This window comes from Clytia hemisphaerica, unplaced genomic scaffold, assembly GCF_902728285.1.
Source record: "Clytia hemisphaerica strain Z4C2 unplaced genomic scaffold, Clytia hemisphaerica genome assembly, whole genome shotgun sequence".
NCBI lineage: Eukaryota > Metazoa > Cnidaria > Hydrozoa > Leptothecata > Clytiidae > Clytia > Clytia hemisphaerica.
This window is the reverse complement of record NW_027104154.1, coordinates 209,090-231,713: the sequence shown is the minus strand read 5'-3', so window position 1 is coordinate 231,713 and position 22,624 is coordinate 209,090. Positions and strand designations below refer to the sequence as shown.

The following is a 22,624-nucleotide window of genomic DNA, read 5'->3' as shown; positions in this document are numbered from 1 at the left end:
AAGTTGCACGAGTATTTCAAACGTATCTAGAGTAGTTTTATTAAATGTATTACAAATCTTTTTGCTCATAGTGTTTAAAAGATCTCTATCTTTTGTATGTTCGTTCGTGTTTGAATGAATATTTTTATCTGCAGTATTTAATATTTTTGTGCTCATACGTTTCGAATAATAGAGAATTTTCATAGTTCCGCCATTATGGAAGGAAACATTCGATTTGTGGTAAAGATCGTCTCTACGGTTTCGAACATTTACTTCGATAATGGCGGAATTTAGGTAACTTTAAGAAAACATGAAAAATCTTTATACACAAATGAATCTTGACGATTTTTGATAATTCACTCACTTCTTAGTAAGTTTTTTGAATGTTTTACCTTTCTTTATCCAAGCTTAATGAAAAATAGACTCAGCTTATGAAAAATTTGCATCGCAGAAGGAGTAGGAAAGTAAAAGGGTCTTAATAGGTTAATTAGATTGTCGTTACTGTAATGATACACGCATTACATTTCATTATTAAATTGCTTGCATGAGAATATTTGCAGTGTCACGCATATACTACTGTTAGTTAATTTCTTGAATTGGCTTATGGGAAAAATTGACAAACATGTAGAAAAGCTTTTTGGAAATGGAATACTAGATGTTCTTTGTTTTTAACCTCCCCACAATTTTAGCTGTAAGATCACTTTTTTCTCCAAAAGAATCAACACTCGTTAAATTTGAAGACTTTTGGATTATATTTTTTTATGATTAATTCTAATGTAAAAAGATTTCTTATTTTTCATTTTCAAGTAAAAGCTTTAATTGTTTTCTTTAGGCAAAGACAAAAAAAAAACTAAAAAAAAAACTAAGACAACAAAATGAACGAAGAGAATTTCAAACTTGCAGAAAAATACGTGTCCACTGGATATGTGAATCAAGGAAAAGAAGCTCGTCGTGTGCTGGAGAAAAATTTGCGGACCTTGCTGGAACAAGTGAGTTTAATCTTCATTTTTAGATAAGCAAGCGAGAATTTTTTCGTAATAGACATACAGTATCACCACTGTTTCTAGGCTACGTCATATCTTCCTTCTTTTCGAGCGTAAAACTCCTGCTCAAGAGTAAGGCCTAAAAGCCTGGAGCTTTCTATTGTGTAGACTACACTTTTTCATCATGATTTTATCATCTAACCAGATGCTCCGCATTTATAGATTTTTATGAAATCAGTCAACTTTCTATTTAAGTTAACCTTTTCAGCCCGGCAGACGTGTATACACGTCGAGCATACGTTCCGGCAGACGTGTATACACGTCTTTTTGACATAGTGATCTTCTAAGCTATATTTCTCCCATTGGCTTCTTTGCTAGCCGTAGAAGTAAAGAAAAACGGAAAGTAGAGGTTCTAAGCTTTCTTTTGATATATGGTGATGTAATGTTTTGATCACGTGGTGAGGCAGCAGATTTCGTAGAAAAAGTAGAGAAAAACACTGAATCAAGATGGCGACCAAGAAATGGGTTTTTCAAACTTACTGCTAAAGCTCTTGGATTTTTTGACTGGTTTAGGCCACTTTTCTTCATGGAAACATTGTTTTTGTAATGGCAAAACATCCAGTAAGTATATCCTATATTTTTTGTTTTGTTTTTAGCATAAAAATTCCATTTATTTGTCATTTTGACCACTTTTCTCGACAAACCATAGGCGGGTCGACCCAAACTTACAGTACTTTTTACTTTTTCTTCAGGTTGGAGCATGGAAAGTTGACAAATCCAATGCAAAAGTGTTTTCTGCACCTCATATATTTCAAAGGAGCACCAAAGAATTTGAAAAGCCTGGATTTATGTTGAATTGCACTACTTCTTTCACTCCTCTCCAAGCACCAGCGACGGTCGATCGATCCCCGAAATTCTTGGCTCATAACGATGTCCTGATTACAGCTTATATGGATCAAAATGATAGCAGGAACCACATAACAGCCACATGGAGAAAGAGACCAGATTTGATAGCAATGAGTTTGCCTCAAAAGGCTTACGGTTTTTGGAAACTTTGCAACTGTCGCCGTGGCATCTAGTTTTCACGGTAGCCGATACCCTTCAAAAGCTTCAGGAGCTAAGAATACTGACTGAAAGTGTTGCTTAGATAGTTGGGAAATACTTTTACACCATTTTTGATGTTGTAGCTGCTTCTAGAAACAGATTATCATCAAAATACTTCAAAATTGTATGTATTGGATTTTTTTAGCCGAAAATTGTTAATTTATGCAAAAGTGACCGATGTTTGGGCGGCTGGTGTGACACATACAGATTTTTCTGGAAGCTGATTTTTGGTATATTACTTCAAAATGATGTATAGAATGATAAATAGCCAAAGACAGATTTTTTAATTAACTTCCCCCCACTTTTTTTTGCTCTAGAAGTGAAAAATGCAGAAAAAGTGACATTACCGCAAAACGTGAAAAAAAACTGTGGTTTACGTGATGCTACCATTTTTGTTGGAATATTCTATTTGGATTGGTACCTGGTCTAAAAGTTGTAGAATTTAATTAGCTTTTCAGGGATACCTTACTTTTTTTCTAAAGATTCCTAGTTCTTGAGTTATGATAAAATAACTGAACATGTCTATTTTCTGAAAAAATGTTGCGCGCTGACAGCGTGAAAATTTAAAAAGTTGCGCGCTGGAAAGGTTAAGAATAAATTTCTAGTCAACAATTCATGATATGCACCATTGCAGTGTCTTCCACCGACCCAACAGCTGATTGGTTGAAAGTGACGTATTAACTGATTTTACGTCACTTACAACCAATCAGCTATTGGGTCCGTGATGTAATGTCAGAAGACCTTGCAATGGTGTATATCATGAATTGGTAAAAAGACAAACAAACTTAACTCAAATAATACGAATCTCATTTCTTCCTTTCAGGGAAAGATACCTACAGAAGGCTGGAATGACTTAAGTATACGACAAGTACTTAACGAGATTGCTTTGATGGACAGTAATAATTTCCCTAGTAAGTGCATAATATTTACACCACACAACCATAGTATGAAAGGGGGAATGGGTTCGAGTTTGGTATAGGATGACGTCAATTGTCTGATATCAATTCATTGTTGTGCTAGCGGATACTTTTTGACGACATTCATCTTGCTACAACTCAAATCCAAACCCCTATAGTGCACGGCATTCTAAATCTAAAGGGAAAGATCACAGAAACAAAACAGAAAGCCCATTTTGATTTTGTATTGAAATTTTGTACTAGCATCAATGTAACAACTTGGAAAAATTGAGCCTCCACAAAATCGAAGTCGCCTGCACGTTGTTGCTGGACCCATATAGTTTGATGGTTTTAAATGGAGTTTTTGCTATTGATACACCGATACACCTTAACATTTTTTAAATAATCACCCTCAAGAATGAAATAAAGATTAATTGATTGATTAATTTAAAATCTAGATTTCCTTCTTCCATAAAATCCCATTCCTTTCCTTCATTAATCTCTTTAAATGAGGCAGTCATTGCACTCGATCTAATTTATGAAAAGGTCATTTTAAATTCGCAACTTCTTATTTTCATAAAAATCCTATTCTCTTTTCCTTCATAGATAATTGTGGCGTTGGCGAACGTGAAGCTCGTATTGCATCTAGACTAGTGGCCGAGCGTCATTTTCATCTCGGACATGGTATGGGCCGGTCAGGTGATATTGCGGAAATTCAACCAAAAGCTGCCGGTTCTTCGCTTGTTGCTAAACTAGCAAATTCGTTTGCACTAGATGTTATCAAGATGGCAGGTACGTGTGTGTAAAGTTTGTAATTAGAAGTGAGATTTCTGATGCTTTTCATCGAAGCTAAACTTTTGTGACCCTCGGTATTCTGATTCCAAATGCCAATGTAAAGCATCGCTGCTCCGTGGCTTTCCTGGTCAGCTTTGCTCAAGTAAATAAAGGCCAACAGTAATGGTTAAATATTAGGAGCAAAAGATTGAAACAGTATGGGCTGGATTTTATGTTATTTTATGTTTTTGATTTTTTTACAAAAGATTCTTCGTGGTCAACCATCTTTCCGACATGGGTGTCCCCAGGTGTCTCTTCTTGAATGTATAACACGCACAAATCCGTGCTACAATCTGTCGATATAGCCGTTTGACCGAGCCTGTCTGCCGTGTTTGCAACTTCTGGGAAACTGGAATAAATGATAAACCCGCTCCCGACAGTGTAGCCTCTGCCCTGTAAAAAGCCTGTCAGCAAAGGTTAGACCCACTGGATCCTGGGAAATTGATAACTTCGCTGCCAATAATCTGGTACCGTAACATTTTAGTCTCTATGCATAGCCATAAACTTTACATAAAAGCCTTGTGTATTAGTAGTCAGAAAATCGGCAATTTCAGTCACCAACAAGCCCAGTCTCCAGACAGGGTAGCCTTTTTACAAAGTCTTCGTTTCTTTCGTTGTTTGTTTTCTACAAACGACGATGAAGAACAAAAGACTTCTTGATTTTTGGAATATTGGATTTCTTCCTCAAGAAATTTAGTTTGACGTTTTTCATCACCCTATTAATAATTGTCTTTGGTTTCTTTTCATTCTTCTTAGTATTTCTTGATTCTTCTTATCGTGCCTCAAATTCTTTCTCCAATCGTTCAAATTCTTGGAGTTTAAAATTTGCTCGAAGTTTTTGTTTCAGATCTTGTTCCTTGTCGAGTTGACGATTTTCTTGTCCGAGACCTTTTTCAAGAGCGAATTGTGCTCTCGAATTCTTGAAGCTCCAATTTTGCTTGAAGTTCTTTTCTCAGATTTTGCTCCTTGTCGAGTTGACGAGTTGCATTTTCGAGCTGTTGTACTAGAGTGAATTGTAATTTCAATCGTTCGAATTCTTGGAGTTCCAATTTCTCTTGAAGGTTTTGCTTGTTTGCGTTAAGTTGACCAGTTGAGATTTCGAGTAGCTCTTCCAAGGCAAATTGTTTTTCCAGATTTTCGAATTCCAACAAATCTTGCAGCTCTTTCGCTCTTTTTTCTTTAATTTTTTTTCATTTTCTGCAGCCTCTATGGCTTTGATAACTAGTTGGCAGCCTTTACAGACCAACTCTCATTGAAATTCATTCAAAATAAATATTTTCAAACAATCGCTCAGATCAATTTCTGCTTTTAGCGAAAGATTACTTGAAAAAATCGATAGGACTTTCCTGTATTCTTCGTTTTGTTGACAAAAAGTATACTTGACGTCAATTTTTTGAGATTTTTGATGTCACTGTTTTGAGATCTCAAGCATGTTCTAGCTGACTTTTGAGCTAGACCATGCAAATTCCGACCGGTCAGCAGAAAATCTTTCGAATCTTTCCCATTTCCAAGCAAAATTCGAGCTAAAATGAGGGTCAAAATCCGACTACAGTTCATTTGGAGACGTCGCTGCATTGGGGCAAGATGTTTTTAATTTTCTTGAAGAATCAAAATGGTTGACAAAATCGGCGTGGATAAAGCGCCCTCACCAAAAACTCACTTACCCAAATCAGATAAAACGTAAACTCTTTGGATTTGTAAAAAATTTATTAGGAAGTAAAAAGGTTGGACTAACCACTGATAACCGGGATATATAAAGGTCAGTGGGACTAACCCGTAAAATCAATTGCTTTTGCACCCTAAATTTATACAACTTTCTTCTCAATTACCCAGGTGTATCTTCTATCAAATCATGTCTCGTGTGCCCAGTTGCTACTGGAATGGCACTGGTCTTAAGTATGATAACACTAAAAGAGAAAAGACCAGAGGCTAAATATGTTATTTGGTCACGAATCGATCAGAAATCATGTTTCAAATCCATATTGACTGCAGGTAGGTTCTCCTTACTTTAGTGGGATAAATTTTTGTGGGTTTAGGTGTCACCCGCGAAATTAAGTGCCAATGAAAATTACGAAAGGTTATACATCCGCGAAATTTTTTTGAACCGCAAAACTCAAAAAATGTCAAATAACTACTTTTAAAATGTTAACTGTCAGCTCTACTGTCAGATTTTGACGTCTAATCTTGTCTTGATTGTACTGACGTCGGTATGTTTTTGAACTTCAAGCGGCTGTATTTCTTTGTGTGTTTTAGTCAGAAAGTTGTTGTAATACATTTTTTTTGCACAGAATTTTATGCTCTTTCAGATGGTACCAATCATGTTCGTTTATTTTGACTTTTGAAAATCAGCTATTTCTCTACCCCTTACTTTCCCTTGCAGTTTTGCTCATGGCGTCACTATTTTGGTCATAAAAAGTTTTCCCGGGCCCTATCCGCGTCCTCCTTCTTAAATATATCTTGTAATATACTGTTCTTTAGCATAGACTAAAAATGGCTAGGTCGTAAAAAAGTGTAACCAGTATGTGTAATTTGGCAGTAAAAAGGCACAAAATCGTGAAAATATTGTCTCTTAAGAATGCCATTCGCGAAATTAAGTCGCCGCGAAATCTTAAAATTCCGCAGATGGGCTCGACCGCGAAATTTATCTCATTAAAGTAGTTTCTCGTCCCTTCTTGAGAGTATTGGACGTCATTGAGACTAGAGGAAACTCTAATAAAAAGTTGAACTATGATACTGTTGACATCTTTCTTAGTAATTTTACTGTCAAATTTGCATGAAATACGTAAACGCTTCTTTGATGTCCAGTAAAAGTTAATTTGGAGTTTGATTCAAAAATATATTGTGGAAAGGTTTGGAAACTTGAAGTGGAGTAAAATTATACTTTCTAGGACTGGAACCGATTATTATTGAAAACATTCTGAATGAGGGTGATTACCTGTCAACAGATGTGGATAGTATTCGCACGACAATCGAACGCATAGGAAGTCAACACATCGCATGCGTATTGACTACCACAAGTTGTTTTGCACCGCGCGTTCCTGATAGGTATTTTGTCATTGTTGTACATTAATATATACCAAATCGCACGAGGACCTAAAAATTTGCTTGAGTTACTGAAGATTCGGTTTATAGAGACTCGTTTATAAAGGGTTTCTTATTTATGCAGGGACGAGAAAACTTGCTCAAGAAAACACTTTAGTTATCTAGGTTTGAGTCACGAAGACTCTGCTTTATAGATGGACTGTAAACATTCATAATCCGTATCGTACAGTAAATACGGGTGCTTTGTGATAATACGATAAAGTTTGTATAGACGACTGGACACTTTCGGCGTTCCAGTCTTATGAAAGCTCAGTCTGGACTTGCAAGAGCTTGTGTTACGTAATAAGTAAGTATTAAGTCTGTGACCGCAGTCGGAGGCGACCCTGAGGCTCCTCTTTTGATAACTGTCTACACGAAGGTAGGGGAGGGCGCCACGCTCCCTGGATTGCTCCACTTACCCTTGGTCCTTCTCTTAATTGCTGAGTATCAAGAAGAGAGGCATCAAGTACCATTTTGAGAATCTTTGATATGACTCGGCTGGGGGTTGAACCTAAACCTTGTGCACCGTAGCCGGATGCTTTACCACTGCACTACGGTCGCTATCGTAAAGCGTATCGTAAAGACAAAGAAAAAAGAACTCTCTGCGAACAAAATTTTTACACTTTCTTCACTTCACCTCGGCATTATAGATTAGAAGAGATAGCGTTGGTTTGCAAAGATTTGGACGTACCACACGTGGTCAATAATGCTTACGGTATACAAGCTTCAAAGTGTATGCATCTTCTTCAACAAGTAAGTGGCTGGTATTGCTTTCAAGTCTAAGTTTTCATAAATTTGGAAATAAAGTTAAGTAAGTATATTCATGAAATGGCTGTTGGCGGAACCAGAGTTTAACCCCTTTTCTATTTGTTCTATTTGTAGAGCACCACACCTACTTTCAAAAGTTTCTCTTGTTTTAAGCATAACTTGATGTGTAGTACACATTCCTATAGATGTGAAATGAAGAATATTTAATCTTCTCTACCTCTTGACAGGCGAATCGTGTGGGACGTGTTGACGTTTTCGTCCAATCAACAGATAAGAATTTCATGGTGCCTGTCGGGGGTTCGATTATCGCTGGTTTCGATAAACAACTAATTCAAGATATCGGGAAAATGTACCCAGGTTTGTTAGATTTGTTTTTTTTCTCTCTTTATCATTTCCCATTTTTGTTGCATTTTTGTTGCACTACGTATAGATGAACGCTTTCTGATTTGAAGATTTAGGGAGAGAGTTGATTTTAGTCTTACCATACTAGTAAGCTATGTTGTGTTTGAAATTTGTATTATGATTTTTAACATGTTTGTTTGCTTTGGAATCTAATCAAGGTTTGTGACCTTGTTTTCATAAGAGCGCTCTAAAGACCCTCCTTTTTGGTCACTGTCTACTTACTTAGGTCAACGAATCTCCTACAGTTTTTACAGTCCTTAACGAAACTGCCAAATCTTAAGTTCTTAATCTTAAGTTGCACGGGACAGAGCTGGCCTTGAGATTTGGACGCTAGCCCACGAAAAACTCACGTCGTAGATTCCGTACGTAATAGATAGCTTCTTGCTTAACCTCGCTAATAAACATAGAAACCACCGTGTCAAAATCTGGCTTTTTTGGGGTGCTTCCGTTAGAAAATACTATAATGTATGTATTACGCGTAACACGAATTGCGCTTGTCTTCGTATAGCCATGTCGTAAGATTACCGGTCGAAAGCCTAATGAAAATATTGCATGATTTCCAAGGGGAACAGTAAGACCAGCGAAAGGATAGAAAAATGTTATTGGGGAAAAGTTCGGTCCTCCTATCGAAGAGCACCCCCCCCCCCCAGTCACTATTCAAATCACGCAATTACGAAGAAAAAATTCCCAAATCACGTTATCACGAGTTAAATTTTTCTTTCTATCACGATCACGTTGATCACGCTGGTTCCTCTGCTCACGCAATCGTGCACTTTAAAATCTTCAATGACGAAATCGCGAACTTGAAAAAACGTCAATCACGCCATCATGAAAACCGCTGGGGGCCAGGGGGGGGTCTTGCAGTTACTCCTTGACACTATGTGGAGTAACTGCAATTTTGGACATTTTCTACAGACACCACCACCCTTGCAGTTATTCCATAGTGTACTAACTGATTTTACCCTCAAAATTGGTGTATACCACCCCCAAAAATGCCTAATTTGGCAATTTTTTCACTGAATTCCTCATTTTTGATACCATTTCACTGGGTACGTCTTATTAACGACCGTTCAAGAGTTAAATATTTCAATCATTTTCCAAGTTTGTTAAAATATCTTTCATGCCTTGATTGAAGAAAAAAATTTGATTTTTTTTTTGACTTTTGAAAAAAATGTTTTGAATTTTTTTGCTTCCGGAATTTTTAAAAACCTAAAATTTTAAGTGAAAAATTGTAAAATGTGCTCACTTAGTACACCATATTCTACCAAAATCGACAATTTTGGGCTTAGGCACCACCCATGTTGCAGTTAGTCCACTGGTGGAGTAACCGTTTTCCCAAATTTTGGTTTATATACCACCACGGTAGTAATTGTCATAGTGTTTATATAATAACTGCATGACCCCCCCCCCCTGTGGGGGCCTCATCGAAACTGCAGAAAAACAATCACTTTAAAGACTGAATTAGCATCAGGAGATCAGCAGCAGGATGGTGAGGTCGCAACTAAAGGTGTGATGATAAGTCGATTCATAGGATTGAGATGGATTGAGAAAATGTTCATCTTCAACGTGGCTATCCCCTTAAACGTGAACACTTTTCATTTTACTTTAGGTCGAGCCTCAGCTAGCCCAATTATCGATTTTTTCATCACTATGCTCTCACTTGGTGCCAACGGATATAAGAAGTTGCTGCAAGAACGAAAGGTATGTCTAAATTAGCCCATTAACTGTGCAATAAGAAGGTTCCATTTATACTGAGGCGGAAAAATCGTCTGAGACGAGTAGTTTGTAAAATGTGATCTGTGGAGGAGATCCTTATTTATTGAAAAATGAATGGAAATAATGCTCATTTTCTAAATTGCTCGTCTCAGACAAATATTCGGGGGTCATCAAAAGTCACAATGTCCGGGGGTAAATTTCCAAAAAAAAATATATCCTCCACCCCCCCATAGGAAAAGCCCAATACAAATTGGGGACTTTTGGGAGTTATTGGTATAAGGCTTTTCAGAGAGTCGCTTTTTAGAAGCCTGGATTTTGTGCTTGTTTTAAATGCTTTCAGGATGGTCACTACCATAAATCCCTAACTTTTCCAACTGATAAACTTCCTCACTTTGCATTTCTTCACCTTAACCACGAAAACATATTCTTCCCTACTGAACTTAGCGACCTCGGTTTTACATCCCATGAGTTTTTATGTCTAACCACTTATGTTAATAACCTCTTCAATGAGGGAGGTAATCTTCCCTAGAAAGCATGTAGAAAATGTATACCGAGTTTATCGTTCTACATCTGCAATTTGAGCTTTACTAAGCTCATTTGACGTCAATCGATACTTTGTCAGCCGGATCGAGAGGGAATGAAATGTCAAGTAGAAAATGTAAAATGATTTTTTTTCCATCAGGAACTCTATCAATATTTACACGACGGTATGAAGCGTATAGCAAAACAATTCAACGAGACCGTCATCCCAGCCAAAGAAAATACCATATCAATAGGTAAAAATATCAATCATCATTTTATATTTCGGTAATTTAATATTGAAATTTGAAGCAGAATGTTTCCTATAAAATGAGGTGTCAAAAACGTGTGACGCAAAAAGGCTACTCAGATCACAAATTTGAGCGTCCTTTTCTATTTTTTCTACTTGAAAAAAAATTGATATGCGTTTTAGTAGGGGGCCAAGCCTTGGGTCCCGTGACATCTTTTCTACAACCTAGCCATTTTTAGTCTATTCAAAAGAACAGTATATTACAAGATATTTTTGAGAGCGAGGATGCGGATTAGGCCCGGGAAAACTTTTTATGACCAAAATAGTGACGCCATAGGCAAAACTGCAAGGGAAATAAGGGGTAGGGAAATAGCTGATTTTCAAAAGTCAAAATAAACGAAAATGATTAGTACCATCTGAAAGAGCATGAAATTCTGAGCAAAAGAATGAATTACAACAACTCTCTGACTAAAACACACAAAGAAATACAGCCGCTTGAAGTTCAAAAACATACCGACGTCAGTACGATCAAGACAAGATTTGAAGTCAAATCGCAGTAGAGCTGACAGTTAGTTGGTCTTAAAGCCGCTGTATTCCTTTGTGTGTTTTAGTCAGAGAGTTTTTGTCACAGAACCCCAGGCTTGGCCCCCTACTATTTGAAATGGTTTATTGTCTTTTAGTGGCTAAACACATTTTTCAATTCAGACTTTGCCTTCAACCTAACCTAGAAATCTAACCTAATTTGATTCAGTCAATAGGATAAATCTGATGTTTAATTTTGACTGAATGTATTCCAAGGCAAAGTTAAAAATTTAAAGATTAAAATTAAAGCACTGAAAACGTTGGGCCGTGTAAGCTGTGTATCTTACTTAACCTTGTCAATACGCGCTTAGTTAACTAGGCTACCTTCAAAATAGCTTCATGGAAATTATTGGCTATAAATTTTGCATATTCGTGTTTGTAGTTTGTCTGTCAGGGGCTTAAAAAATGTTTAACCTTTGGTCTTTACTTTTAGCTCTGTCACTGCGCTCTCTGGACGAGAGATGTGACGGGCAAAAAAAATCCATCACAGAATTTGGTTCTCATCTTTTCAAAAGATCCGTCTCAGGAACGAGGTATGCTATGTTTCATGGTTTCAAAGTGGTCATAACTTTTGACTTGTAAATTAATTGTAGTAGATTTACGGTTATTCTTTTATTCGATTTTCGATTTTTCGAAGTAAGATAGTTTTTTTCTTGGATCTGCTTACTCAAATAAAGCAAAAACTTTCTCGGTTAAATTCGAACTTCAGTTATTCGAAATCTCAGTTTTTCGAAGAGATGTCTAAGATCTTTAGTTCTAAATTTGGTCTAAAGTCCCTTCAATCGTTCGAAAACTTTAAATTAGGAAATCGTAGAAACCTGACAATATACGGATTAAGTTTCAATTCGATATTTGGTATTATGGTGGGAAGGGAATGAATTTTTTGATATTTCCTCTCTTCAGAGTTGTCACACCCAATGACGAAAAGACGATCGGTCGTTACCAGTTTATTGGTTGGGGTGCACATTATAGTAATTACCCATGCTCCTATTTAACCGCCGCTGCTGCCATTGGCGCCACACGACAAGACATCGACCTCTTCCTTAAAAGGCTTGAAAAGAATTTTAAAGACTTCTTAAAAGAACCAAGTAAGAAAGTCTCTTCGTCTAAGAAAGAAACTGATAAATCGGCCACCGTAAAATTGAACGGGGTCTCGCCTACTACTACTACTACTACGTCGACTAACGGCGGACTTATCGAGACTTCGTTTTCGTCATCGTTACCACGAACTAGAACTGAAGTGCCGAGAGCGCTCGCGAAAAACCCTTTGCGCGTGATAAATTCATGTGGCGTGGAGGGAGATACAAGTAAAACATGGCCGAAACAATCAAAAGAATATGCTATGGATGATAGTGCAATACAGAAAAAACGTAACCAATGGTTTAATAACGTTGACGGGAAACGTAAATCCCAATCAACTACTTCAGTCGATGAACGCGCCCAAGCCGTTCGGGAAGAGCGCACACAGCAGGTAATCACGAAAAAAGACTTATCTCCAGATAAGATGTCATTTTTAATTGATTTATAGTGAAAGTTATTACTTTTTTATCAAGCTAAATTATTTAATTTTTACTATATGAAATTTTGATTCTTATCTTAAGATGTATTCACTGACCTTTATATACCCTTTTGGGTTATCGAGACCTCAAATTTTTTGAAGCATCACGTCCACTGACCTTTATATACCCTGGACCAAGCTTCTCAATCCCAGCCAAGCAAAATCTTTGATCGGAGTTTTTTGAAAAGTGGTACCCTAATGGCGGCACTACTCGATAGCGGTGTAAATACATCGAGAGCGCTAGGTCTACTTTTCCTCAAATTCTTTTGATGATGTAGCGACGTTAGACGTTAATTTTTAACATTGCAATGGCTTCTTTTCGGGTACCAATTCCAAAAAAACTCCAATCAAAGATGGCGGATATTGCTTGTTCCAGGGATATATAAAGGTCAGTGGATATATTACATTTTTTTTATTCGGTTCGATATTTGTAGCATATATTTTGTAGAAAGGTTATATATTAGTGAGATATAATAGTGATTATAGAATACCGTATTTATCCTAAAAAAATGCGAAATGTTTAATTAAAATCATCAATTTACAAACATCGATTAACAATCATATTTTTCTACAATTTTTAGTGATGATATATGATACGAGTCTATGCTATATACAATAAACAGTGGGGCGTACGGTATTTCGGAACTCTGAAATTGTTTCGGTATCGAAAATCGATGAATTTTTGCTTCGAAATTTTGGTATTATAAAGTTTTTATCCCGCCCTTTTTCGGAATTCGTACATGAAAAATCAAATTTGATGAAAAATTAGTCAAAACGAAGGAAAATACCCCAAAAAATCGGTATCGGAATTGCAAGTATTTTTTTACAGAATTTCGGAAGTTTTGGCAAAATCATTTGGTATTTCGGAAATCGCAAACCCCGTACGTCCCCTCCCTACACAGTGTTTGGAAATAATTTCGAACACTGGATAAACTTAAAGTTCGAGTGTAAAAAAGGCTTTAACTCTCAATTCTATGCCCTCGTTACATTGGAGTTAACTAGCAATTTCTGTTATTGAATTTAGTCATTTCTGTCTTTAGAGAAGTTAGCCATTTCTGTGTCAACTTTATTCGAGGTACTATTGACTTCATCATTAATTTCCTTTAGAGCAACACCGTTTGTTTCTGGTAAAAAGTAGCAAAGACATCCTGCAACGATACCAAGTATACCCATGACGTAATTCGGTAGAGCGATATCAAATTTTTCTAACCCTTTGGACACCCATGGGGCGCTAGCTCCGCCCACCCAATTTGAAATTGACATTATGCTGAACGCCTCCGATCGGATATTGGTTGGGTAAACTTCACAAACAAGAACCTCGATAGTATCGAAGCAAAAAGCGATCCAGAATTTCCCAAATATGCCAACGAAAACACGAATTACGCGGGTCGTGGTAGACGTATCGGGGATAAAAGGGATGATTACGGTCAAGACTCCGCATAGTAAGATCGGTATAGCCGTAGATTTCAATCGACCAAATCGGTTAGCTGAGTAAGCTGAAAGAATAGCTGCAGGGAATTCAACCAAACTGAGCAGAACAAAATTTAAATGGATGGAACCAGCGCCTAGATTATCAGCTGCTAGTAAGAGGCCGTGATAAATCAAAGCTGTCGCATAGAAGCAATAAATTAGGATCACTGTATGGATAGCCATTCGTTTGCCATTCCGGAATACATCAATGGGGCTGGTCATTTTAGCGGCATGTGTACCTGGAGATAACATTACTGTTGGTTCAAGTACCTTCCCATTCCAATCTGCCATTCGTCGAAAGATCTCCATAGCCTCGTCCACGCGCCCTTTTAACCTCAACCAACGCACTGATTCAGGAACAAATTTGTAGCTCAGTAGAAACGGTAAATAAGGTAGGGTACAAGCGATAATAAAGTACTTCCAGTTATCAAGTAAGTACGATTTCAAGGACATCATACAAAGAGCTGCCGTGTATAGAAACCAGAGCGTGTTACCAGCAATGGCACGATATTTCTCACCTACAGTTTCATTTAGCGTGACGTAGTAACACGGATGTACGGACGCTACCAAGAAGCCGGTCATAAATCGGAACACGATAAGCGATGCAATATTCGGCATGAAAATCAATAAGAAATTCGTTAAAATAACAAAGAAGAAGCAAATATACAGAATCTTTTTCCGCCCAAAGTTGTCACTGTACCACCCAAGAAATATGGCGCCAAATACTCCGCCAACAAAGGTTATTGAGGTGGCAAGGAAAACTAACCAATCATTATCACAAGAGAGATCATATTGAACAATAATAGAGTAATCTTTCGGTTGAACATATTCCCAATCTGATCTTGATATTCCACAACGGTATTTATCTTCGTGAGTAAAAGTCCCATTGAATTGACATGCGGTGCTGTTTGCGGCGCATCTCCACTCTGGCTTTAAGGCTGCAAAGTACATTACATAGTAGACAAAGAAATAAGGCCATAACATAAACGCAAAAATGAGGGTTAGGATTTTCTGGAATTTTCCAAATTCACCGACAAATCCTAAGAAATCGTCTACATTTAGATTGTCTTTTTCTTTTCCCTCCGACATTTTTCTCTTTCCGTGTCTCCAGTACTACTTGTCAGAATGAAATAGATCTTTAGACTTGAAATGTATTTACATTTAGGTTTGAAAGTGATTTACGCTCAATCATAATAGTTTATTTATCAAGATCAAGTTACAATGTTTGGATAAAGGTCATTGCATGGTATACTTTAATGAGATAAACTTTCGCGGGGATTAAATTTCGTTTTTGGGCCTATCCGCAAAATTCAAAAATTTCGCGGGGACTTGTTTTGGCGGGTGGCACTATTGGGTGGCAATATTTTCACGATTTTTTGTGACTTTTACCGTCAAATCGTGCATGTCGGTTGTTGAAATACACATTATTAGCGTTTCTTTATTATTTATTCTATTAGTATTTATTTGACATATTTCGAGTTTTGTTTAGAAATATTTCGCGGATGAGGCCCTTCCGAGTTTCCATTGGGACTTAATGTCGCGGATTTTCGTGGATTACACTCAAATCCGCGAAATCCGCGAAATTTAATTCCTGCGAAAGTTTTATCCCATTAAAGTACATGGTAGGTGGGAGTGGTTCACCTAAAATTTGGTTCGATCTTGTCTTGTTGCCCCCGCAACGAGCGTAGCGAGTGAGGAGGCCTTCATAGCTTCACGCAAGGATATTGGACAGGAATCTCGAATCTTTGCGCGCGCGTTTGTTCGTATTTCTGTTCCGGCCAATTAAGTGTTCCGCAAAAATATGGCGGTAAATTATACAGCGGTAAATGTTATACACATTTTCATATTACGTTATATGCTATTACCATTATTATATATTGCATTTCATTAGTTTTGATTTAGGATTGAAAAGCTGAAGCGAGTGTTATAAATGCAAATTATAGAAAAAGTATATAACATCACCATAACAAGGATTACAATATTACTTTTGCAAATCAAAACAAACAAAATGGCAGACTGGTTATGATGATTAGCTGATTCGATTCATTGAATGGAAAAAGTGTTTTGTATGTCTAATTTTGTTTCTTGTCTTTAAAACTGAATAAATACTGTAATTTTCAGCAATGATTTCAATTCTTTTTCGGGAATCTTTAAAGAAATTTGCTCAAGTTTTCAAATGTACATTTTGTTGATATTTTTGTTCAAACTTATCAAACTGTAATTTATATTGTCTGTTATTTTATTAATAACTACCTTTATTGTTTATAGAGCTTCTTAAGCTTTAAAGACCATTATATGGTCGTAACTCGGGAATATCTTTCTTAACTCGGTAAAACAAGATACCGGCAAAGTACAAAAAAGTAGAATGTAGCATATGAATCCAAAATTGAATGTGAATCGATCTAAACAAACTTTTTTTTTTGGTCTTCAAAATAGATTTACCTCACTTAGAGTGTTTTCATTCACTGTTTGTTCAGTGTGGTAAATCTATTTGGAAAACCTGAAAAAAGTTTGTATAGGCGCATACATTCAACTTTTTCAGTTGTGATAGCCTACGTAATAACTTGCGCTCCAGTAGTTTGGTGAAATAGCTCCAATTCTGGCTTTCCAAGTTAGGAGGGACCTTCCCGAAGACATTTAACGGTGGTTAGACTAGGCACACAGACAGTCATACAGAAACGGTAAAACAAGATACCGGCAAAGTACAAAAAAGTAGAATGTAGCATATGAATCCAAAATTGAATGTGAATCGATGTAAACAAACTTTTTTTTTTGGTCTTCAAAATAGATTTACCTCACTTAGAGTGTTTTCACTGTTTGTTCAGTGTGGTAAATCTATTTGGAAAACCTGAAAAAAGTTTGTATAGGCGCATACATTCAACTTTTTCAGTTGTGATAGCCTACGTAATAACTTGCGCTCCAGTAGTTTGGTGAAATAGCTCCAATTCTGGCTTTCCAAGTTAGGAGGGACCTTCCCGAAGGCATTTAACGGTGGTTAGACTAGGCACACAGACAGTCATACAGAAACACCATAAAGTGAAAGTATATAGCTATAAACTCAAAAAGTCTAGCTTCCTGAAGGCACATCTCTTCATTGTCTGCGCTGCGATCATCTTAATGGATTCAATCAGCTTTTAGTTTGGAGAAAAGATTGCATCATGAAAAAGTACTATGCACTTTAAAAAAAATTAGGCGCATTTCAACTTTTCTCGACTGTACGTCTGAATGGACCACAATGGTATATCTTTATTTTTCTTTTGACCAACAACATAAAAGATTTTGCTTGAGAAGTACAATCAAAGCGTAGGCGAGTGGAGTCCGGGCCTTAGCTAGGATTGGTTTCTATTTCGCCCTATTTAAGATGGCGCAGAACTTTTTGATAAATTTTATCCGCAGTATCCTCTTGACTATTGTTTATTAGGCAAAGTAGCAATAGAGAATCAATCAATCAATCAATCAGTAATTAAATCAATTAATTATTCCTGATTATTTTTTATCATATGTTTCAATCTTTAAAGCATTAAAAGCTTTATCTCGTCAACCTGTTCCGACAAGCTCGTTTCTTGAACCCGTCTTACATTTAAAATCTATTCCATGTAAATTGGAAGTTTGTTTTGCTACCATGTACAAACCACTCTCAAGGAAGATACTCTCGGGTATCTAATAAACGTACATGTACGTTTATTAATTTTAACAAAAATTTTCCTCAATTTCAAGTGCCTACTTTTGTTTCTAATGATAAATATCCATCTTTGACTTTTGAGGTTTGTTCTACTCGTCAAAAGAAAGCAAATTACCCAATATTTACCCCCTAACCTCATTAAAAAGATCCTTCAATTAGGTTTGCATGCCTCCATTTTCGACCCTGTACGTTTATTCGCTACTGTACGTTTATTAGGTACTCGAGTAGTCTAATTACTCTGATATGGTTTCCACATGATAGCAAAAATGAATGCCAATTTAAGTGGAATAAACTTTAGCTTGCAAAACATAAGAGTCATTTCTTTTTAATTAGATTTTTTCATGTCTTCGTCGAAACCTTAATTATAACTAGGCCATCGTTTTTATTTATTTAGATGGAGTGTTATTGTTATTATTTTCAGGAAAAAAGAAAATCTTTTATTTCTTCGTTTAACCAAACGTGTAGTTACTTACTATTTTTTGTCCCCATGCATTTCTTATAATCTTGCAATTGACATTGTTATGATTATACAATTTATTATAGAATTTTTTAAATATTATATTGCTGCGGTGGCATGTTAGTGTAAGCTATGTACTAGTTTTAGTTAAAGGGAAAAATTAAATTACTGTGGAACCTCTTATTAGCCGACACCGTCGGGGAATCGGATTAGTGTCCACTAATTAGAGGTGTCTGCCTTTTGGAGGGTTTGGAGTTTCAGGCTCAAATTTCGAAATTAAACCGTACGAGGGGGTCGCAAACATGAAATTATGGTTTTAGGCATTTCCCTAAAGACATCGGAACATGAAAAGACTCGAGAAAAGTTATTTAATTAAACACAACAAACTGCTTTTTTTTCAATCGTTCAAGAAAAGTCTAAAAATACTAAAATTAACAAAGTCAACTTCAGGGTTGGGAAAGAGCTAGCTGGGAGAGCTTGAATAGCTGTAATTGTTACTTCCATTATCTAAAAAAATGTTTGATTGTTTTTTGTTGTTTTTTTGTTAGAATTGACAACAAAGTTAATAAGTTAATTCTAACAACCTCAAGTCGAAGATAGAGAAGACCTTTCCTCATTATTAAGTTATTTTAAGTTAATCTCTGGCGAGACCAATTTAATTGGTTGCTCTACGGGCCCGACCGACCCTATTTTTGCTAAAATCAAAAAAAATAATAATATTGAATTTCCAATAGAATATATTTTATGCACTAGTTATTTATAAGGATTAAATTTGAATAAAGCTGAAAATTAATTCAAGAAATTGAAAATTTTAGAAGATAAGCATTCCATAGACTCAAATTTTATTATGATCTTCATCAAAGATAAAAAAAAATTTTTGATCAAGATATTTTTTGGAAAATATTTTCGGTACCTTACCAACCCTGATAAATGAAAAATCTATTCTTATTTTACCGACCGACCGACCCATATTTTTCTAGCGATCTGCCCGTAGAACAACAAATTAAATTGGTCTCGCCTCAGTTTGTCAAGGAAAATTAAGTGTGGTGTGATTTCCTCCGGGTCAATTTTTTGAACCTCGTCTTCACTTTCCAGGTCAGATTTTGGGTTTTTTTCAATTCCAGATTCTTTATTCAAATACTCGCTAACACATTTACTCACGGTGCTTACTCTCCAGTCAACTGAAATAACTGGCAAAAGAGTGAACATGGGAGGTGGCTATGGACTTGAAGTGCCAGTCATTTACTATTTTACTGGCTCAGGAAAGCTTGTCAACTGGGTAAAGGAAAAACTGAATCTTTGTAAGCAAAGTTTGGAGAAAAAAAAACGAAAAAAGCTTGAAGTAATTGGTTTAAAATCACTTATTACTTGTATTTTAATGTCTGAAACTATGTTTTCCTCGGTGTCCGCTAATTGGAGGAAAAAAAACAGGTTTTTGACCATTCTGTGCAAAAGTTTTTGTCCACTAAATGGAGGTGTCTGCTGAGTGTCCAACTTTTGGAAACTTTTTTATAAGGATTTGACTAGGAAACGACCGGGGAAAAATATTTTGTCCGCTAATCAGAGGTGTCCGCCTTTTAGAGTGTCCGCTAATTGGAGGTTCTACTATGCTTGATAGTATGCTAATAGCCATTCTTTTAGGCAATGTAGAAGACGATTATTTTTAAAATAATTTTTCAAAATATTTTTACTATAATGAAAATTTCCCTCATGGATATTTGATTTATGATGATAACTGTCATCGTGATACACAATGGAATCATCACGGGAACCAATCAAAGAACACCACGATCCAATCACCAGTGAGGTGCACACGTGATTCTTTCCGTATCGATTTTAGATTTATGGTCGGCAAACACAAATAAAGGTTCTTATCAATTTCAAAGCCCGAAACCACTTATGAGCATAAACAAAAAAGTTAGTCAAAATACCCTTGAACTCTTAATGTCTATTTCACAACACCACTTACCTACACGCCATTGAATAGGTATTACACATATTTAAAACTAGCCAAGTTGTTAATGGTCAAAAAATTAACACTATAAAAATCAAAATCTAAAATAAGAATTTGTACCCTGGGTACCAAAGCTCAAGTTTTCAGAGCTGTGATACTCGTGGTAAACAATTTGCTCTTAAGTTCTTGGATTTACGAAAGACGGACAACTTGCGAAAGCATTCGCCAAGAGTGTTTTCATTAATCAAGAACGATTAAAAACACACCATACACGCTTCTTTTTTATAAGAATGGTGTAAATCCATTTCATCATGGATATTCTTAACTTTTTTGGGAAAATCATCCTAAAATATTCTTACAGTACATTCTTAGTTTAGGACCCTAATTCATACTAGATTTAACATTTAGTACATACGTCTCAAGCATAAAATGGCACTTTTGTAAAAGGAGTGAGCCGTAGTACTTGAGGATAATTTATAATTTATAATTGAAAATGCTCTTAAAATGGCATTCTTAGCTTCAGTACCCAAATTCCATGATGGTGATATTCTTAGCATATTCTTAGTTTTTTTGGCCATTTTCATCATGGACATTCTTATAAAGTGTATTCTTATAAAAAAAGCGTGTAGCTGGCTGGTTAACATAAATTATATGCCTCTCCTGTAGGCAAAAAACAGCCATTGAATAATTACTAATGTAGAACGGCTACTGCACTATACAACAGTAGAATTTTTTTCTCAAATTTTGGTTTAATTCGCTTATTGAGTTCACGTGACCTAGATAGGATTTCCTACCTAACTACGACACACTTTTAGGCCAAAGCCACCCCATCTAGCCCTTCGGTTTCGTGCTTTATAAATATGTGGGTCACAGTAGAAACCTTACCCTGAGTATCAGAGGTTGAGTTTTCAAAGAATATAATCAACCTCTGAGGACCAATAATAGAAATTTTATCGCGCATGTGTCAATCTAATCACTGTAGAAAGAATCAAAGATGAAGAGCAAATATTACCATATTAATGTCTAGCAGACGGTATCAGTAAGCAGGTTACTATTTACGAATTCCCCAGAAACCTCCAAATGTAATTGAAATGATTTTATTTCGAAAGAAATCTGTTACATGATGTGTAATGTTACTTTGATGGAATGGAAATAATAAATATCTTCATTTTGCGTCCTCGTTGGGTCTAAAAAGTGAGTCGGTCGGGTCGGTCGGTCGGTCGGTCGGTCGGTCGGTCGGTCGGTCGGTCGGTCGTAAAAATTTTCGGGTTTTCTTACCTCCATCATCCATTTTTGGAGTGTATTCTTGAAGGAAACACTACCAGCCAGTCAGCAGCCAAAACAACCGCGTGTTATGGGTGGTTTCAAATCATGACCTTATGAACACTGTGACCTCCGACCAAAAATGGCACATGTAATGATAAACAAAGTCAAAATGCCGCGAATGTGCTAGTAATCACTCGCAAAAAATTGGCAATAATAAAATTTTTGAACGAAGGAGAGAAAAAGTCCAACAAATTTACCGACTCACCGACTCAATTGTACTCAATTTTTGAGAGTCGGTCGGGACGCGAAACGAAGATATTTGTGATGTGATTGCCGCCTTGATGACATTTTTAAGTTGTGTTTTCAACGACGGGAATAAAAACATCAACTTTGAACTTCATCCAAGATCTTGGAATATATAATTTTGGCCTGTGCTTTTTACGGTATAGAAACCTTGGTTGAAAATTCTTTGACACAAAATGACTTCGGTGCAATCACAGATTTCTACATTACTGTAAGGCCCGAAGGGCTAGATGTCGTGCTTTAAGCTCTTCCAAGCTAAAAAAAAGTAAATATCGGTTATCGCAAAGAAACTGTTATTGTTTTCAATAAGTCGTGAAAGCTTCTGATTGGTCAAGCGCTGAAATTCCATAGTAATGTCGTGTGACCTCTAGGTAGGATTTTCCAAGGAAGTATAAATAAGCCCGAAGGGCTAGAATCGAATCTCTAACCTTTCTCAGGCAAGAAAAAGGGAAGCCTTGAAATAGGCGCCGTATTTTTGACGACAGACTGAATTTAGCAATTCCTTTGTTTTCGATTCGAATGATATTTCTTTCGAAATTTAGTGGTAAATGTTAGTTCCAATCTGCCATTTGTGTAAAAACCAGGCGAGGCGCCGCGGTAGGATTTGTTGGCTTCAAATTCTATTATCTGATATTCCGATGGCGGATTGGCGGATTGGCGGATTGCCCACGCTAAAGCTCTAAAGGGAGCGGGCCAATATCCCATCGGAGAGGAATGATAGTCGACCTTATGTGCCGCATCCTCAGTCGGGTTCAACAGCCCTTGCCTGTAAACCCCGGGGGGGGGGGCAGCTGGGCAAAAAGACCGACGGGTATGTGCG

The 22,624-nt window shown here is 36.6% G+C and overlaps 2 protein-coding genes across 2 annotated transcripts; one reads left to right on the top strand and one right to left on the bottom strand.

Annotated features, from left to right (window-relative positions):
* The first annotated feature begins 809 nt into the window (after positions 1 to 809).
* On the top strand, positions 810 to 12,723 carry LOC136814092 (O-phosphoseryl-tRNA(Sec) selenium transferase-like). The gene is made up of 11 exons (XM_067070595.1): positions 810 to 968; positions 2,890 to 2,977; positions 3,569 to 3,754; positions 5,630 to 5,788; positions 6,685 to 6,841; positions 7,528 to 7,630; positions 7,873 to 8,002; positions 9,657 to 9,748; positions 10,446 to 10,539; positions 11,548 to 11,647; positions 12,018 to 12,723. The coding sequence occupies exons 1-11, from the start codon at positions 855 to 857 to the stop codon at positions 12,640 to 12,642; spliced, it is 1,848 nt and encodes a 615-aa protein (XP_066926696.1). The 5' UTR covers positions 810 to 854; the 3' UTR covers positions 12,643 to 12,723.
* Positions 12,724 to 13,613: 890 nt separating this feature from the next.
* LOC136814093 (solute carrier family 22 member 2-like) lies at positions 13,614 to 15,272 on the bottom strand. The gene has a single exon (XM_067070596.1). It carries the CDS (start codon positions 15,229 to 15,231, stop codon positions 13,693 to 13,695), a length of 1,539 nt encoding a protein of 512 aa, XP_066926697.1. The 5' UTR covers positions 15,232 to 15,272; the 3' UTR covers positions 13,614 to 13,692.
* Positions 15,273 to 22,624: the final 7,352 nt, after the last annotated feature.